We start from the raw sequence: 19,091 nt of genomic DNA, 5'->3' as shown, positions 1-19,091 counted from the left end.
ATGAACTAGAATGAGGTGTGACGAACTAGAGTGAGTCATGCTTGGGTAGCTCAGTTGGTAGAGCACTTGCCCGCAAAAGGCAAAGGTACCGAGTTCGAGTCTCGGTCCGGCACACAGTTTTTATCTGCCAGGAAGTTTCAAAGGATGAACTGCTATTTATGTAAGAAATTTTTATTCATTATCATAAAACCTTAAACAGTTCGAATTTTGAGGTTTTAATTAGATTTTAAATTCCATGTCATAAAATTATACATTTTAATTCTTAAATTATAATACTGACTATTTTCTAGTCATTATCTTTTCCTCCCATTCCTGCTGCTTCTCAGTTTCAATTGTACGTTTTCAGCAGCTGTGTACAAATTAATTTCTTTGGTATCTGTCTCACTAACATTGTGTACAGTCTGGAATAAAAATGAGTAGTGGGTGGTATTTCCTTTGTATCAAGTGGTTTACACTTTCATTTCTAATATTAACTTCTGCCAATGTAACGTCCCTAACCTGATCCAAATTATGGGAGTTTTCAGTTATGATAGGTTTTTTTTTTTTTTTTTTTTTTTTTTTAACAGCATAATATTTCATTTGAGTCTGCTGCCATTCAAGGGTCACACAATTTTAGACTGTCCATTGTTCACCTCTCCAATTTGCATGTAAGTTTCTGGAGAAACATTAGGTTGAAGCTTCAGTTTGTTAAACTCTTACTGTTCCACCAGAGGTTCACATTAGTAGCCGCATGACTAAAAATTAAATCAGTTTCCATGAAAATAGTGTTGGTACTATCTTCCCTTTTCCAAGATTTTCTTTTTTATATCACATTTGCAGCAGCAATCTGCTGCATTTGTTATCACAGTGAGTCACTTGCTTATTTTGTGCAAGCTCTATTCTCCTTTACGCTATTCTTTGTAGTATTGGCTACCGAGTTCTATGGGGAAACCATGCAATTTTAAAACATTTTAAGGAGATTCATATCCGAAGCAGGTTCTACATGTAACACAATTTAAACCACAATGGCCAAAACTCTCTCATTGAGCTTCATGCAAAACTGCTCCACAAAAATTTCAATGTACACTTGGGATGACACTTAAACAGTGAGCAACTGAAGCAGTAGGTCAAGACATTGACACTGTGGCTACAAAACAAGAAACAACACCTATATGATAGTTTCATTTTCAGAACAAGCACAACAAACATCAAGTACAGTATTTACAATCCCATTACACATTCACTACAATGTCCAAAATGCATTTTAATTTCAGCATTGCAACTTTTATGGCACCAATAAATAAATCTGAACAAATCATACACAAAAAAAGTCAGGTGGTGTACAGTATAAAATGACAAAACATAGTTACTTAAAAAAAAAGAAACATTCACATTATTATACTAATCTACTGGTAACACAGACTATAATACTAATAATGAATTCTCCAGGGGCCAATTAATAATGTTTCCCTCCCCATTTTACCCAAGACATGTATTCGAAGAATATATCATCATATATGTATATTTCACAAGTAAGAGATACATGTTATAGATATAAATGAATTGCTGCAGAGAAAACTGAAACTTTAATTTTGAAGCTATCATTTTTTAATTTATGCAACACAAATAAATTCTGCAGCATGAAATTTATGCAGGCTGAAATGAAAACTAAACTCAAACAATCTTAAGCGACTACATTTTAACATTAACAAGCTCACTCACTCACTCACTCACTCACTCACTCTCTCTCTCTCTCACACAGAAAAACACACACACACACACACACACACACACACACACACACACACACACACAAAATAAACCACACTATATTGCATATTCAACATTAAATAACAATGCATCTCTGTCATTAAAAAACATTTAGAGTTAAGGTGCAAAAAAATGTTACAGGCTGATTTTGTTACATCAGACCACCTCTCTCCACACAGGGGCCATGTTAGAAACTCACAGGGAGCAAAGAGAAAGGGGGGGGGAGAGGGGAGGCTTCCAGAAATAATGAAATATGTGCTTCTGATAGGCTTTGCCACAAGCTTGTGATATGTAATTTTGAAGTCACCATTTACTTCAGATGCATACTATTTGCTGTGCGCACCCCCCCCCCCCCCCCACACACACACACAATACAGAGAATTTGGTACCAAGTATATCAATGATAGTAAGTATCATACGATGCTGATTTTGTGGCACTATCTATGTCTGAGTGATTAATACATCTTCATCTTGGAGTTATCCATATATTTTGTAGTATCAATAATTATAGCATGTAAGAGAGTAGTGAAGTAGCTTTAGTATAGTTACATAATATCACATAATATTAATAACTCCTCAGCTGTATTATGTCTGGTATGTTCAAATGTTATTCATAATTATCCTCAACAAAAGCAAGCAAGAAAGGCTCTGAATTCTGGCCACAATGCGCCAATCAGGATCACTAGCGTGGGATCAGCAAACTGCTCTCCTGGCCACTGTCGGCTTTTTCAACCTCAGAACTGCTACTTCTCATTCCAGCAGCTCCCAGTTGGTGTCAAGAGGCCTGTGCACCCTGGTCCAGTCCTCCACCAAGGAGAAACCTCTGGCTGTAGTGGGAATTAAACCCAGGTCCTCTGCATAGCAGCCACTGAGCTATGGAAGTGGACTCGACCTCAGAGACAGGATCTAATTTCAAAAATTGTGTATGCTACATATGCATGTGTACTCCACAATAAACTGTACAGCTCTTGGCAGAGGATATATTGTATCAATAATAGCTATTTTCTGTCCTATTCCATCAGTGAAGAAAAACTGAAGGTTTCAATGCCGTTACATCCCTGTTGTTTTCTCTTATTTTATTCCCTCAATCTTTATGTGAGTTGCTCGATGGTGGCATCCATCTTCCTTTAATACTGGTTCCCTAAATTTATCTAACAACAATAATATCATCTTTATTCTAAAGATTTGTGTTTTCGAGCATCTTTGTCACATTTTCATACGGGCTATAACAATCTGATGTCATGCTAGCAGCACATCTCTTAAACTGTTTTATGCATGCTCTCACGTATATTTGATAAGGCCTCAAAACACTGGAGCAATACTCTAGAATAGACGACAGGTTCATCTTGTTACTGATTTCCTTTACTGCACTTTCCTACATTGCAAAGACCTCTAAAAATTCGGACCACTTGTGCAAGGCAGTAAAGCACAATATTATATTAAATTTATGTGATTAATCAGAGAATCTTGCTCTCTTTTAGCTGTTACTGTAAGTGCAATGAAAACTGTATAGGGCAGACAATCCTTCCCACGTCTCAAATGTTGAACTGAATACATATGGCACATTGAATTTGTACAATTTGAAGTTTGTGATAGTGAACCACATCCTCACGAAAAGGCATACTATCATTTTGAAGGTGCCCAAATCGTATCCGGCACTTATTATTGCTGGCATTCTGTCACATACCAGGCTCACGAGGTATACAACAAATACCACGAGAGGCTGCCACCACACAGACACAACCATTCGCCTGGCATCTCTCAGTTCTGAGCAGCAGCCTCCAGATGGCACTCTCACATTCAGACCGCTTTCTGCTTCCCCACCACATCCGTCTGCACACTACACTCATCTGCTGATAGTGTTGCCAGACACCAAAGAGAGTGCTGTCAACTATGGACTATTTGGCTTCCACCTCATACTGATGAAGATGAAAATCTTTCTGCCAGTATTTGAAAAGATGATGCACCCCACACACAGAGACAGTTCTGAACTTTTGGTCAGATAGCACAGTTCACTGCCAGCAGCCAGTTCAGTACTATACCCGCAGCACCACAACGGAGCACAGTTCTACAAATTCCATTGAGAAAACAACATTCCAACTTAGCAGTTACTAATAAGGGTAATAGGACTACCATGAGGGTCTGCAATATTACATTCAGTCATAGTGACAATAGCATAGATTACAAAGAGACAGTAACATTATTTAGGTATCACTGTATTTGGTATATGACATTAAGTGCCACACATCAAACTGAACCAAAGTTAAGTGCCATTTTGTAACATATTACAATAAATGTTACTTGTCGTTACTTACTGCAGTACCGCATTTCTGCGCTGGTGCTGCCCTGTGAAGTAGATGTATTAGTTGATAGTTCAAGTGTGCAATTACCACCAAATTCATTGAACAACAGCAGTAAACCACTTTTCAGCTACTGTGGATGTTTGGGCAGAATTAATGGTAGCATTCGGTTACAACCTTCCCGACACATTCTACAATAAAAGAAGTGCTAGAAATAAGTGTGAATAATTGTGAGCACCAGTACATTTGACGATAACAGAGCCTATAATCTTTATGGAGCTTAGGTTAGGAAATTAGACAGGCCATTCAAAATAAGTATCAGTAACTGTGGGTCAGAGTGGGACAATTCTCTGCATCTTTGCAGGCACACCCTTTTCCAACTTTCACTGGTGAATGCAAATGTAACAGTTGGCGGATCCTACAGCTACCTCTTATGCACATATGCTTCACTTAGATCATAAAGAGCTGACTGACTGTCTACGTATTTTACAGTTGCAAGGTTAGGATACCCCAATATTTTACGATGCTACATAATTACATAAACTTATATTTACGGATAGCAATCATGAGACAGCTTCCTCACAATGGAGTTAATGGTTAGGGTAATATGTGAGTTTTCTAATGCAGGCTTCAAGGTACTAACAGAGTTGTAGCATTTGATTTTTTTTAGACTGATGTGTTAATGAAGTTTGAAAATTCATCTCCCCAACGACCACAAAAATGTCACATGATGGCCAGAGGAATTCTGAGAGCCATTACTAAGCTGAAATTAAGCAATCACTATATCTTAAAGCCACTGTCATCATTATAAACTACAAAAAAATTCTGCGATTGCTTTTGGAGTTGTAAATTATAACTGAAACAATAAGAAATAAATTTCAAAATCGTCCATTAATAAGTAGCAGTAGAAATAATGATCTTAATCATTTTACTCCTCCACAGTTATGTTGATTTTTATTAACATTTCTGTGTATAACACTTTACTGTGGGAGAGCCATCAGTGTCACACTTAATAACTGAGACATTTTAAGTTTTCTCTTGTACAGGATACTTGCAACTGGATATACCCACATCAAAAAAGGTTTATGCATCACCTTCGTTCCGAGAGTTCCAGAACCTGTACAGAAAATAGGAATAGAGATCAACATAAACATCATTTCCACCCTTTTTAATGCTCATGAAAACCACACATTGCATGTTGTTCCACCATATAGCGAGACCTTCAGAGGTGGTGGCCCACATTGCTGTACACACCAGTACCTCTAATATCCAGTAGCACGTCCTCTTGCATTGCCTGTATTCATCGTGGCATGCTATCCACAAGTTCATCAAGGCTCTGTTGGTCCAGATTGTCCCACTGCTCAACAGCGATTCGGCGTAGATCCCTCAGAATGTTTGGTGGCCATAAACAGCCTTTTCAATCTATCCCAGGCATGTTCAATAGGATTCATGTCTGGAGAACATGCTGGACACTCTAGTCAAGCAATGTCATTATCCTGAAGAATGCCATTCACAAGATGTGCACGATGGGAGCACAAACTGTCGTCCATGAAGACGAGTGTCTCCAATATGCCTTGCATGACCACCAGCGGCATACATCAGCCCCACATAATGCAATCCGAAAACAGCAGGGAACCTCCGCCTTGCTGAACTCTCTGGACAGTGTGCCTAAGGTGTTCAGCCTGACGAGGTTGCCTCCGAACAAGTCTCCGACAATTGTCTGGTTGAAGGCATATGCAACACTGATTGGTGAAGGGAACGTGATGTCAATCCTGAGTGGTCCATTTGGCATGTTGCTGGTCCCATTTGTACCACATGGCACGGCGTCGTGGTTGCAAAGATGGACCTCGCCATGGACTTCGGGAGTGAGTTGCGCATCATGCAGCCTATTGCGCACAGTTTGAGTTGTAACACGGTGGCGTTGCTGTCAGGGTTCCCCAGAACATAATCCATAGGCAGCGGTCATCCACTGTAGTAGTAGCACCCCTTGGGTGGCCTGAGCAAGGCATGTCATCGATAGTTCCTGTCTCTCTGTATCACCTACATGTCTGAACAACATCACTTTGGTTCACTCCGAGAAGCCTGGACACTTCCCTTGTTGAGAGCCCTTCCTGGCACAAAGTAACAATGTGGGCACGATAGAACTGCAACATTAACTGTCTAGGCATGGTTGAACTACAGACAACACGAGCTGCGTATTTCCTTCCTGGTGGAATCACTGGAACTGATTGGCTGTCGGACCCCCTCCGTCTACTAGGTGCTGCTCATGCATGGTTGTTTACATCTTTGGGTGGGTTTAGTGACATCTCTGAACAGTCAAAGTGACTGTGTCTGTGATACAATATCCACAGTCAACATATATCTTCAGGAGTTCTGGGAACTGGGATGATGCAAAACTTTTTTTGATGTGTGTATAATCAATCAGCATGAAAAGAAAGACAGGGACATGATAGCAACATCCCTATTCCTGGAGCTCTTTGCTGTTCACATATAATGTGGGTATATTATGCTTCCATGCACTATCTTGGACTTTGAGATCAAAAGATGAACCCCAGCAGATGAAATCTGTAAATGCAAGACTGCTATATGATTGTTTCCAACAACATTCCATTAACATGGATGGATTAATTATGTGATGAACATATACTAACAAAATGCAAATTAACCTTCTGCTTCAGAGTTCTTGTTAATGCCCATTTACACATTCCTTAAAATGCACCACAAGGCACTCATTAAAGTAAGTGGGAAAAGTTGCATGTGGTTGGATGTGCAACAAGGCACATATCAGTATTGCACACACAGAGAGAAGGCTACCTATCATGACAGGAGTGCTAAAAGGTTCTTGCTTTCTCTGTGGTTGCTGCATTACATGAAAAGCATAAAACAGGCGTTACAGGTGAAAAAGTGATGAGCAGACAGGAGAAAGGGGGCAGCATGACAGTTCTTCAAAAATAACTCATTTTTAGAGGATGAACATTTGTTTAAAATTAACTGAGGATGATTGAGGATAATTACTGAGTTCTACAGGAACTTGTGCAACAGAAATTAATAAAGCAGGACACTATGATGAGAAAAGAAATTACTTCTTCTGAGAAGTTATTGGCTACTCTAAAATTCCATGCCACCAATGAATTGGAAAAATACTTCTGATACATAAACATCCTCATTGCCAGCACCACTTCTCTTCAAGGTCTCAAGGATCGCTTTCTTGACAGTACTGTGAATTCAGTTTTCATTTTCTTTACACTGTTATCTGTGCCTATTCTCTTTTAATGTACAACATATTTTGTTTAATGCTGTATCATATTTGTTCCTGTTGTTCTACTCTCTCAAATACATGGCTTCAGTTCATACCTTCCAATTAACCAAGCTGCCCTATTATACCTTGTTTCATTTTGAAATCATTTTGTTAAGTATCACAAGAACTGTGAAGTGCACAGCAGCAGACCTAATACTGCTTGAGAGCACATGTGTATGTGAGCACTTTAGCTTCTATTTGCAGTATTCATGTATCATCACATATAGTTTGGAAAACATAATTGGATATGAAAAAAAAAAAAAAAAAAATCTATTCGCCATGTTGCAGCAGGAGCAAACATATAAAAGATTAAGAAAATGTGCAAGCTTTCAGAGCCTGTGGCTTCTTCTTCTTCTGGCAGACAGGTTGAAGGGGAAGGAAGAGAGATGAAGGAAAATGACTGGTGAGGTTTAGGAAATGGGGAGAGCTCAGAAAGATCACCCTGAACCCTCGGTCAGGGGAGACTTACTGGATGGGGTGAGAAGGAAAGAATCTATTGAGTAAAATGGGTACAGCTGGCTAAAAATCATAGCTCTTGCTGTCACAAACACTACCTGTGGCCTGGATTCAGGTCATCCTCAGTTTCTTAGTTGTCAGCCAGCTGTATGAATTGGTGAAGACAGACAGCCTTGCACATGGGGTGGAAGCACAGCTCACAACTTGCAGCATTTTACCCAGACTAGATCACAGTCCTCTGGTTTGGAGTCAAGTGGATGGTTTAAATCAGAGGTTCAGGCCATTTGGTGGCAATCTCAGATCTGGATTTCTTGACCTCTGTTATTTGGTGCAGAATTTGGCATTCCAACTGGGATGTATACATCATAAGGAGAGACGGACACCAAGTGTGACATCATATTTATTGCTGCATGGAACTCAATAATTTCTACTGAGATATTCCAAAAGTGAAATAATCTGGTTCAAGGTTTGCGTCAAATGCAGATCAAAAAGGTATTTGGACGACTTTATAGGTCAGTTGCCTTAGGTGCTCAAGTGGTAAAACACTAGAGAGAGAGAGAGAGAGAGAGAGAGAGAGAGAGAGAGAGAGAGAAACAGGAGAATATTACAAATAAATTTCCTGGCAATGCTTCTGTAATGGGGGAAAGTTTTAATTTGCCAGCTATAAAATGGGATACCCACGTGATTAAAAGAAGTTCCAGGGACAGAAATTTGAGAGAGATTGATCTGAATATCTTTTCTGAAAATTAACTTAAAAAGGTGGAGAACTGATGTACAAGGGCAATGCCTCAGATCTTCTAGTTAGTAACAGATCTAAACATGTTGAATCAGTTGCCACTGAAGCAAAGATGCATTCTCCAACTGAACAAAGTTCCAAGCATAGTAGTATAGCAACTTGCTTGCTTAATGAAAGAAATACTGTATTACATTTACAAAACCACAGCTACATATAATGTCACTCTATTTTCACAGATTTTTGTTAATGCACCAGCATAGAGTCAATGTATAATGCCCTCTCAGTTCCATACCTGCATTAATAATGATTAGATGTTAGGAATCATAACTTCAAGTTTCTGAAATCCCTGAAACTTTAATGATCAGTGTTACCAATGGTATTTGGTTCCTTTGCAGAAAACGTTCAACCCTTTGGCCATTAGCTTGATTGCAGGTTTTCAAGAGGTATGGTCAGTCTATCACAAGTCTTCATATCCTATAATTGGACCTAACAGCTTTAAACACATCACACTCTTAAAGTAAATGATCTGCAATTTCAAGTTTATGTTCCAGTTCTTTGACGTGCCCTCACACTAAAAAATGTTTAACTGCTTGAAGTCAGGGGACATCAGAAGCACACGTGGAAGCCATTCTGACCTTTTCTGGAGAACAGCTATCTAACAATCGACAGTTGGTTCTCCTAATGTGGGGGACAGGGGACAATGCGCAGCAACTGTGTATTTTTAAGTTTCTGGAATTGAACATCATTGTGCACATAACAGTACAATAGAAAATTGAAACAATTATCATCCATTAAACCTGCAAGTAGTTGCATTGGTCCCAACAGCTGATAGAAAGTCTTCCACAGAGATTAACTTGTGCATTACTTCAAAAACGAAAGCAGAGTACAGTAACTTGTAATATAACGTGTGGCGGATCTTATGTAGTGACTATTTCTTTCTTCTTTTATAGCTAAACTCTTTTCATCACAGGGTCTTTGGACATGGTTCATAATTTTTAAATTTTAATTATAATCTTAGGAATTAAATGAAATGGGAGACCTCCAGTTACACCGAAATGGGGCTATTACAGAACAGTTAGATTCATTTTAGACAGTGGTACAAAACTTAACCAATGACCCAATTTTTTGTAATGGCACCAAGCACAAAAGTTTTTCAAAATGCAGTTACCAGTCAAAACAGGTAATTGATCTTTGAAATATTTTTGTTTGTTGTTGTAAGAAAATAAAATGTACCATTTAATCAAAAGGTCCTATGAAACTGAATTCTATGCTAAAAACCAGTTCAAGAGATGATTCACTCCAATGGAAATTTGGAAGCAAAGCTCAACGTCTTGTTTATGTGCCTTTCCATGGCTCAGTTCTTCCTTTATAGAGTGAAGGGTTGTCTTTCTGTAATGATATTCTTGATTCTCACATTGAACAAAACTTTAAATTTATCTAAAATATTCCTGAAGCTTACAGTTCTAATCAAATTGCATGCTTTTTTGGGAGGGAGGAATGAATGAGCGAGCGAGTGAGAGAAATTGTGATAGACTGTGTAGTTTCCAGTTAACCAACAACTGATGTTGAATGTTGAAGACAAAAGTTTTACTGTGCATAACTGTTTAGTCTTGGTGGCAAAGAATCAGAATTGTTTCACAATTTCTGGCAGCATATTTTTATGTCAAAGGACTTAAGTATGGCCTTGTCTGCAGTAGTTTAGGACACTAACTGCTTGTAATCAGAAGTACATTATCAGCTTAATAACAAACTTCCAATCTCTAATATATGTGTACTCCTATAGCACAAAAATGAAGACCTATATATTAGCCATATAATCTACTCTCTCTCTCTCTCTCTCTCTCTCTCTCTCTCTCTCTCTCTCTCTCTCTCTCTCTCTCTCTTTTTTTGAAAAAATAGTTACTTTTCACTCATTATGGGGAATTTCTTTCTAATAGTTTTGTATGAATGTTAAACTGTCTTTACCTTCATCTTCTTCATTTTCCCTATGTTCAGCTGCAGAAAATGGGAAGAGACGATTATTAACATTTCAATAAAAAGTAAACCAATTTATCCCACTGTAGTAATCTTTCTGAATTGTAAAAGAAAAAGACTCACTAAAAAGTTGTAATGAAGAGCAGAAATTTTAAGTATATGTTTAAAGTATATTTGATTTGCTAAGAGAATACAGAACTATTCTAAACACAAAAGAAATTACTCTTCCCATTTTGTACCATAAAGGTGCTTGGAGGAGATATAAATACATTACCTACCCGTTCCTTGGACCATTGCCAATAGAATGAAATCTTTGTCGACAGCTTCACACATCTTCCAGAACTTAACCTTGTAAAGTTCAATTAATTTCTTAGCATTTCAAGACAAATGTGTTTGGCATGGATGTTACATGAAGAAATCATAATATATTGCATTATAATTTCTATCTAAAAACAAGATTTTGAATACGGAAAACTGTGTCTTGTACGAACAACCTGAAATATTTCTGTACAACATACATCAGTAATGGCAACATCCAGTTTATAGCTCAGGTTATAATTTTTTTATCTTTTGGGCAATGTAAACTTTATGTTACACTTCACGTAGCTAAAACTTGTAAATTGTAAGACACGAAGTTAGAAACACGTCAATACATTCCATTGTCTTGAAAGTTTAAATTTTACTTCTCAGTACTCACAATCAACATCTCCAGTTGGAATCTTTCCATTGAAATCTGCATCAGATATACAATCCAGAATGCGCAGTAAAGTTTTAGTGAGCCGCAGGAGGTCACTAAAACTATAGAATCCGAAGTAGATAAGCTCTCTTGCCAGCTTCACCACCTTAAACAAAATCCCAAATTACAGTATTCACTATGCTTAGCTACTATAGTTTTTAGTAGTTTGCTTTATTATTCCAAAGAACAAGAAGAAGAAGAAGATTATGGTTTAATATCCCGCTGACAAGCAGAACACAAGAAACAGCTTTGTTGTTCAAAATGCAACATATTATTACCTATGGAATGTGTTCTCTCAAGTACAACTCTCAGAATCTCTTCAGTTATGACACACTTGCTATGCCTTTTAGGTGAACTGATTTCATTTACTTCATTAATCTCCTCCATTATTTTTCAAAAAATAAATGTTATAACATCCTTTAAAACACAGAAAAAAAAGAAGAAGAAGATGAAGAAAGAAATATAGTTAAATCAATTTCACCTTGGTATTCTACACGTATTTCACATGTTGACATCACACTTTTCTACAGCCTTAATGTGATTTTATGCCTGGTACTATTATTGACAAACATCACAAAATCATTTTTCTCGGAATCTAAGATCTGCTCTCTATTCCAACTAATAGTTTTCTGCTGGGCCACAAGACAAAATGTTAAAACTGAATATCTGAGTTGTAGTTCATCAAGGGATTCATGAAGACAACAACACATTTTTCTGTGCTGTTACACAGCAGTGACACAACTTCATCCTCTATAAGAGCTGTAAGTGTTAAGTACTCAGTTTCAAAGATTAAATAAATGCTCAGTTTTCAAACTATCTGAATGAGCTGATACCTGGCAAGTCATCCCAAATGGATCTTGGGTTTTGGCAGTTTTCTTTCTCACATAATTTCAAAGCAAGATTCATTCCCCCTTCTCTCTCAACATGTACATTTCAAACAACTTAATAATGACCTAATACAAAACTAAAATCCCGCACAAATGTTAACTACACTATGTCTCTATCTGTCATCTTAAGATAGTTTACACAAACTAGGCTAAATCATAAGATTTATAATTTACGCAGCTATCAGCCATAAGTATGGTTTTAAAAATTTATTTAACTCAAACCATTACTGGTTTCAATTTCAACAAATTTGTCTTCATTGGCTTGTAACAGCTACCTGGTAAGCTGTAAGAAACCATCTGAAGCTGGATTTGTAAAAATCTAAAACTGCTAATGGTCTGAGTTACATAAACTATTTAAAACTGTACTTATCAATGGTTAGCACTCAAATTATAAATATTATAACCATACAACCGCCCCATCTCTCAACATGTCAGCTTTTGAGAAAACTGCCTTAGACTAAATCAGGTTATGAAGGAAACACTGCATTAGGTAAGGTGAGGTATTACAAAACATGGCTGAGTTATCCTGGATATGGTACCAGGCATGTGTGTCTACATGGATGACTTTTCTTACAGAACCACAAGGGTTCAAGGCTGGTGGTTTTTACACCACTGAGTGAGTCTACAGCCCCTATGAGGATTAAATACTGAATTATGATGAGTCTTGTGGTGTTGATAAGATATGTGGTGCTTTATATCAGTCTACAACAGCCTTACTGAAATAAGTGTACGTAAACATGGTTGGAAAAATATAAAACCTTCCAACTACATTGCATGAAATATACACCTACATACATTTTCATATACATATAATAGAGGGAAACATTCCACGTGGGAAAAATATATCTAAAAACAAAGATGATGTGACTTACCAAACGAAAGTGCTGGCAGGTCGATAGACACACAAACACAAACATACACACAAAATTCTAGCTTTCGCAACCAACAGTCGCTTCATCAGGAAAGAGGGAAGGAGAGGGAAAGACGAAAGGATGTGGGTTTTAAGGGAGGGGGTAAGGAGTCATCCCAATCCCGGGAGCGGAAAGACTTACCTTAGGGGGAAAAAAGGACGGGTATACACTCGCACACACACACATATCCATCCACACATATACAGACACAAGCAGACATATTCAAAGACACAGAGTTTGGGCAGAGATGTCAGTCGAGGCGGAAGTGTAGAGGCAAAGATGTTGTTGAATGACAGGTGAGGTATGAGTGGCGGCAACTTGAAATTAGCGGAGATTGAAGCCTGGTGGGTAACGGGAAGAGAGGATATATTGAAGAGCAAGTTCCCATCTCCGGAGTTTGGATAGGTTGGTGTTAGTGGGAAGTATCCAGATAACCCGGACGGTGTAACACTGTGCCAAGATGTGCTGACCGTGCACCAAGGCATGTTTAGCCACAGGGTGATCTTCATTACCAACAAACACTGTCTGCCTGTGTCCATTCACGCGAATGGACAGTTTGTTGCTGGTCATTCCCACATAGAATGCGTCACAGTGTAGGCAGGTCAGTTGGTAAATCACGTGGGCGCTTTCACACATGGCTCTGCCTTTGATCATGTACACCTTCCGGGTTACAGGACTGGAGTAGGTGGTGGTGGGAGGGTGCATGGGACAGGTTTTACACCGGGGGCGGTTACAAGAGTAGGAGCCAGAGGGTAGGGAAGGTGGTTTGGGGATTTCATAGGGATGAACTAACAGGTTACAAGCTCCCGGGATTGGGATGACTCCTTACCCTCTCCCTTAAAACCCACATCCTTTCATCTTTCCCTCTCCTTCCCTCTTTCCTGACGAAGCAACCGTTGGTTGCGAAAGCTAGAATTTTGTGTGTATGTTTGTGTTTGTTTGTGTGTCTATCGACCTGCCAGCGCTTTTGTTTGGTAAGTCACATCATCTTTGTTTTTAGATATATTTTTCATATACATATGTACACAAACTTACACTGATAATGCTATTAAACTATGTTGGGTATTGAAAATTATGATAAAATAACAGCAGCACTCAGAGAAAAGTTAAAAAGCTACAGCACAAACATGTGCCTTGCAGAACATTTAACAAAAAACTTCTGATTCTGGCACACTGTAACACACTAAAACATTCCAATCTCAAAATTTAACTTGAGATATAGACAAGACACAAAATTGTAAAACACAACACACAATTGCTCAATTGTCAGCTAAATAAGGTACAGGTTCCCAGTTAAAAGTTTACTGCAGTAGTCTGTACAGAACATAAAATGCTTGTTCTTAAACTGTGGCATTCTAACAATCACATGTCACAGACAACAGGCTGGAAGATCCTTTCGCCAAAATAAATGAGGAGAAGAGTGTGACTTACTCCAACTCTGCGACTATGAGGATGAACACCGTGGTTGGGTAATTTATTTCTCTAAGTACACCTTCTTGTCCCTCACCTCCATGCACACTTCCTACCACTAATGCACTGGCCTCTGGGCTGAGAGAAAGATTATACAGCACATGGTTAATGACACAATGTTCAATTTGGTCACCCCTTACACCTCCTTGGCTGCTGTATCAACTGCTCACTAATTCCTATTCCAGCGTTCCCTGGTTCCTAGCAGAACAAAACCTCATTACCTTCAAGTTGAAGTGCTTCTTTTTAAAAATTTATCAAATTTACAATCTGCAGTCTCTTAGGGTGCCAAGGCAGAGATTTACGCCAACCCTGGTGATAACTACAAATACATACACAACAATGGTGGGTACGTAAATGATCAGAATTGCAATTCTACGTGACAGGGAGAATGGCTTCCAGAGTGCATTAGTGCTGTTCATGTTTTGTGTTGTTACCAGGCCTGGTAAGGTACACAAGGGCAGTAAGCAATATCATACATTGAGCATTACTGTGGAGGACACAGGGATACCAAGTACTTGTATGCGACGGCGTTATCAGTGCCTTGTAGCGTTTCAAATGGGACTCATTGTGGTTCTCCATCTGACCGGCTGGTCAAATTGCACAATATCCAGTACTGTTGGGCATTCAGATGTGACAGTGGCCTGATGTTGCACTTCACGGGAAAGTGAGGACAGACACAGCCACCAAGATTTCGGGCAAAAAATCTACCATCACAAGGGAGGACTGCTGGATTGTGCACCAAGCACATGGTATCTCTTTCACACCTGTGCCTGCCATCTGAACTCCCTGCAACATTCTGTGACATCCCGCACCCTCGATCAGAGACTAGCAGCAGTCAGATTAGGGAACTGTCGTCCCACGTGTAGGCTGCCATTAGCACTACTACACAAACATCTGTGGTTGAAGTGGTGCCGTGACTGGGAAACACAGACTGCCGACAAATTGCAGTGCAGTGTGTTTAGCGATGAACTGTGGTTCGGCAATACACCAGATGACCGTTGTCATCAAGTATGGAGATGACCTGGGGAACAACCCATTCTTCATTGGTTTTGGAAACACACAGCAGTGTAACTCCTGGCTTCTTGGTGAGGGCAGCCGTTGGGTACGAGTTCAGATCATAGCAGGTAGTGACTAAGGGAACCCCGATGACAATGGTACTTCGCGGACATCCTGAATCCTTTCGTGCTATCGCTCGCGCAATAGGACAACGCTCGTTCACACATGGCATGTGTCTCTATGAACTCTCTTCGTGATGCTGCAGTACTTATGTGACCCGCAGGATTCACAGATCTCCGCCTGATAGAGCATGCATGGGACCTGCTTGGATGTCAACTTTGGCCCAGTGTCAGTATCCATATCAAGGACAAGTTACAACTGTTGTGGGCCAGCTTGTCTCAAAGGAGCATACAGGTGGTAGGAGAGGCGAAGTCACACTGGTAGGTAGGCCGATTCTGCTAAGTTCTTTGTAAATTTGACTGAGTATTATCATCACTGAAATAACTTCACAGAACCTCTCAACTCATTTCCTCCTCCATTCTGGATGTTTTACTTTTTTTGTCATGGTGTTTTAAATGTGTAAAAGACATGAAAATGGTGGAAAGTCTTTGCAGATTAATAAAGTCTATGGATAAAATACTATGAGTGATGGAATAGTTAGGAATGTCTAAAGATGGCCGTAGTAATATTCATGATGAAGTGGACAACCATCTTGGTGTTGAAAGAGGATGCAAAATTTCAAGAAACAGTCACCTTACAATTTGTCAATATCTAGTGTGTTCTTCTCAAGCTAAAAGAAAAAGGATTTAGGTGGACGGTGCCATGAGAACACTGATGACATTGAAACAGTCACTCAGCAGAGGTTAGCAAATCAAGTAGCATATTTTTATGAGAAAGGAATTCAGACGTTGTATTGTTCATGACAATAAGTACTTTAATGTTTATGTAAAATATGTTAAAATGTAGATTACATAATAGGCTTTCAAGTAATAATAAAATTGTTTCAAAAACTCACTTCTGTTTAACATAAAAATGGCACTGCTTAAAAAGCATGCCTTGTACACAGCTGTTTGCACAATGACATGAAGTGGCAGCTTTCTGGCTCTAGTGCAGAGGCTGTAGCCACACTAATTTCCCCATTGTATTGTATGTTAACCGGGGACCTAGAAACGACGGAGGCTCCGTCCCTGCCGAAGCCGCAGTGGTCTACAACCCCACGATGACTACCGCAGTCCACATCACCCCTCCGCCGCCCCACACCGAACCCAGAGTTATTGTGCGGTTCGGCCCCCGGTGGACCCCCCCCCCCCCCCCCCCCCCCCCGGGAACGTCTCACACCAGACTAGTGTAACCCCTATGTTTGCGTGGTAAAGTAATCGTGGTGTACACGTATGTGGGGAACTTGTTTGCGCAGCAATCGCCGACATAGTGTAACTGAGGCAGAATAAGGGGAACCAGCCCACATTCAACGAGGCAGATGGAAAACTGCCTAAAAATCATCCACAGACTGGCCGGTTAACCGGACCTCGACACAAATCTGCCGGGCGGATTCGTGCCAGGGACCAGGCGCTCCTTCCCGCCCGGAAAGCCGTGCGTTAGACCGCACGGTCAACTGTGTGGGGAATTCCCCCATGGTAGACTTAATCCATTAACTTTAAGTAGCAGATCTGAATACTGAGCATCAATAATTATGTTGGGACAGAGCAGTCAGGTTCAGTCTGTTCCACAGATGCACAATGTGTATGAAAAATATTTGTTGTTCTGATGGCCTGCATTTTCAGGTCCTACAGGTGTGGCAGTGCTGTAAACATCTGAGCTAAAATGATTCTCATAAATCTCACAGAAACTTTAATATTTCTGGTGGTGCATGGGTCCCCTCACTCATCTTTTAGGAAGATTAAAAATGCACGCACGCACGCACACACACACACACACATATTTGCACATTACCATGACTGTCAGCTATAGCTGGCATGTACTAGCTGCATTACTGCAAGATGAACTAAAAACTTGAAAGTCATTTACAAACAGGCAGCAATAAATGAGGCCTTTCCCTGTGGATGTATTACTATTTAGATCCATCAAAACCATAGACATAAGTAAAACACTGTCATGAGGGCACTTCCCCTCCACATAAACCTTTGATAAATGCCAAAAGATTTATTCATCTATAAGGGAAACATGCATAACTGCTGAATAAAACAGGCAACCCCAGACAATGTTCCATCAAATATGAGAGGCCTATTTTGCCATGGCAGGAACAGCTAATTCGCTGTGTTCAGCGAGTAATTTGTGGATACTTTCCCTGAAGTCCTAAGGATTGTGGCATCTTGGAGTTACATTAAATTCAGCACAGGTCACTGAAAGGCTGGAGGAGTGATGGATTTTTAGGTGAAGCTGAGGTGACTACCATAGGTTAATGAAAGAACCAGAATAACTGAAGCTCTTCACTGAAGCACCAACAGGGAGCCAGGGCAAATGTGTGGAAAAATCAGTGCCAAATCTATACCAGAGAAGCTGCTCCTAGTTGAAATGAGTTCCCGATTTCAACTGTTTTGAAAGTAGAATGATAGAATATAATAGAAAAACTAGTTCTCAAACACTTTTGAAAGGGCATAGAGAGCAACTTGTCGTATGGTATATTTACAGCAATGATTCCCAGAGACTGAGAAGCAGATGGAATTGGAAAAGAAAAATGAGAGGTAATGGGAGCTGAGCACCACAACTCATGCTATGTTTGTTGCTACAGTGTTGATAAAGATACACAAAGCAAAAGAGAATATAATAAAAACAGTCCAGAAGTCATTAAGTATCTGTTTCTACTTATCTCAAATGCGGTATTGATACAAAAACATTTCTTCAATGTTTACATACTCAGGAAATGCAGTTCAGGACAAAGTTAGGTAAAGAGAAAACAACCAAGAAGGTCTTCATTATGGATATTGCACTTTGAGGGAAAGGCATAACTTGTTGGAGAACGTCACTGTGATAATGTTTTGTTCTACATGAACAGTGAGGACCTCTTGATAGGTGTGCATGAACAAATCTTTGTACACATGAAATGAGACCTAACTGATACATAACTTCAACTTCAGTTTCAATTTGGTTCTTGATTTTGCTTATTGATATATCAAGTGGCTGAAGTAACAACAGTAGTAAATAAAGACAATATTACATGTCTCAAGGAAATATGGAGAATATTAAGGGATCCTCCACTGCATCTCGGATGCCGTAATACGGAACACACTGCTAAATGCTGAACATGAGATATATAACTATTGTGGGATAAAAACATGACAAAGCAAGTGATGATAAGAGATCACAGCCTGAAAACTGTTTAGCACTCAAAATAGCAGGTTTCTGTAAATTAGAGAAAGTCGTAAAAATTAAAGTAATTACAGAAACTGACATGAAAACTGGATAAAACAGTACTGCTAAATAGCTTTCAACAATCAAATGAGCCTCAAATCGAAACCAAAACTTAAAGTGACAAAGCCTTTGGTCAGATCTTTCAGGTATGATGGCCATCATGGCTTCAATGAAAGATAGCTTTCTTTCATGGCTTCAATGGAAGATAG

General features: G+C 39.4%; 1 protein-coding gene across 1 annotated transcript in view; it reads right to left on the bottom strand.

Moving 5' to 3' along the window:
- LOC124721161 (inositol 1,4,5-trisphosphate receptor) overlaps positions 1 to 19,091 on the bottom strand; it is a 360,416-nt gene that overhangs the window by 212,752 nt on the left and 128,573 nt on the right. The window contains exon 17 of the mRNA XM_047245990.1: positions 11,211 to 11,355. Within this exon, the coding sequence (XP_047101946.1) occupies positions 11,211 to 11,355 (145 nt within the window). The remainder of the gene's footprint in view (positions 1 to 11,210; positions 11,356 to 19,091) is intronic.

This window comes from Schistocerca piceifrons, chromosome X (assembly GCF_021461385.2).
Source record: "Schistocerca piceifrons isolate TAMUIC-IGC-003096 chromosome X, iqSchPice1.1, whole genome shotgun sequence".
NCBI classification, from domain to species: Eukaryota; Metazoa; Arthropoda; class Insecta; order Orthoptera; family Acrididae; genus Schistocerca; species Schistocerca piceifrons.
The sequence above is the reverse complement of the archived record's forward strand: the minus strand, read 5'-3'. Positions and strand labels throughout refer to the sequence as shown.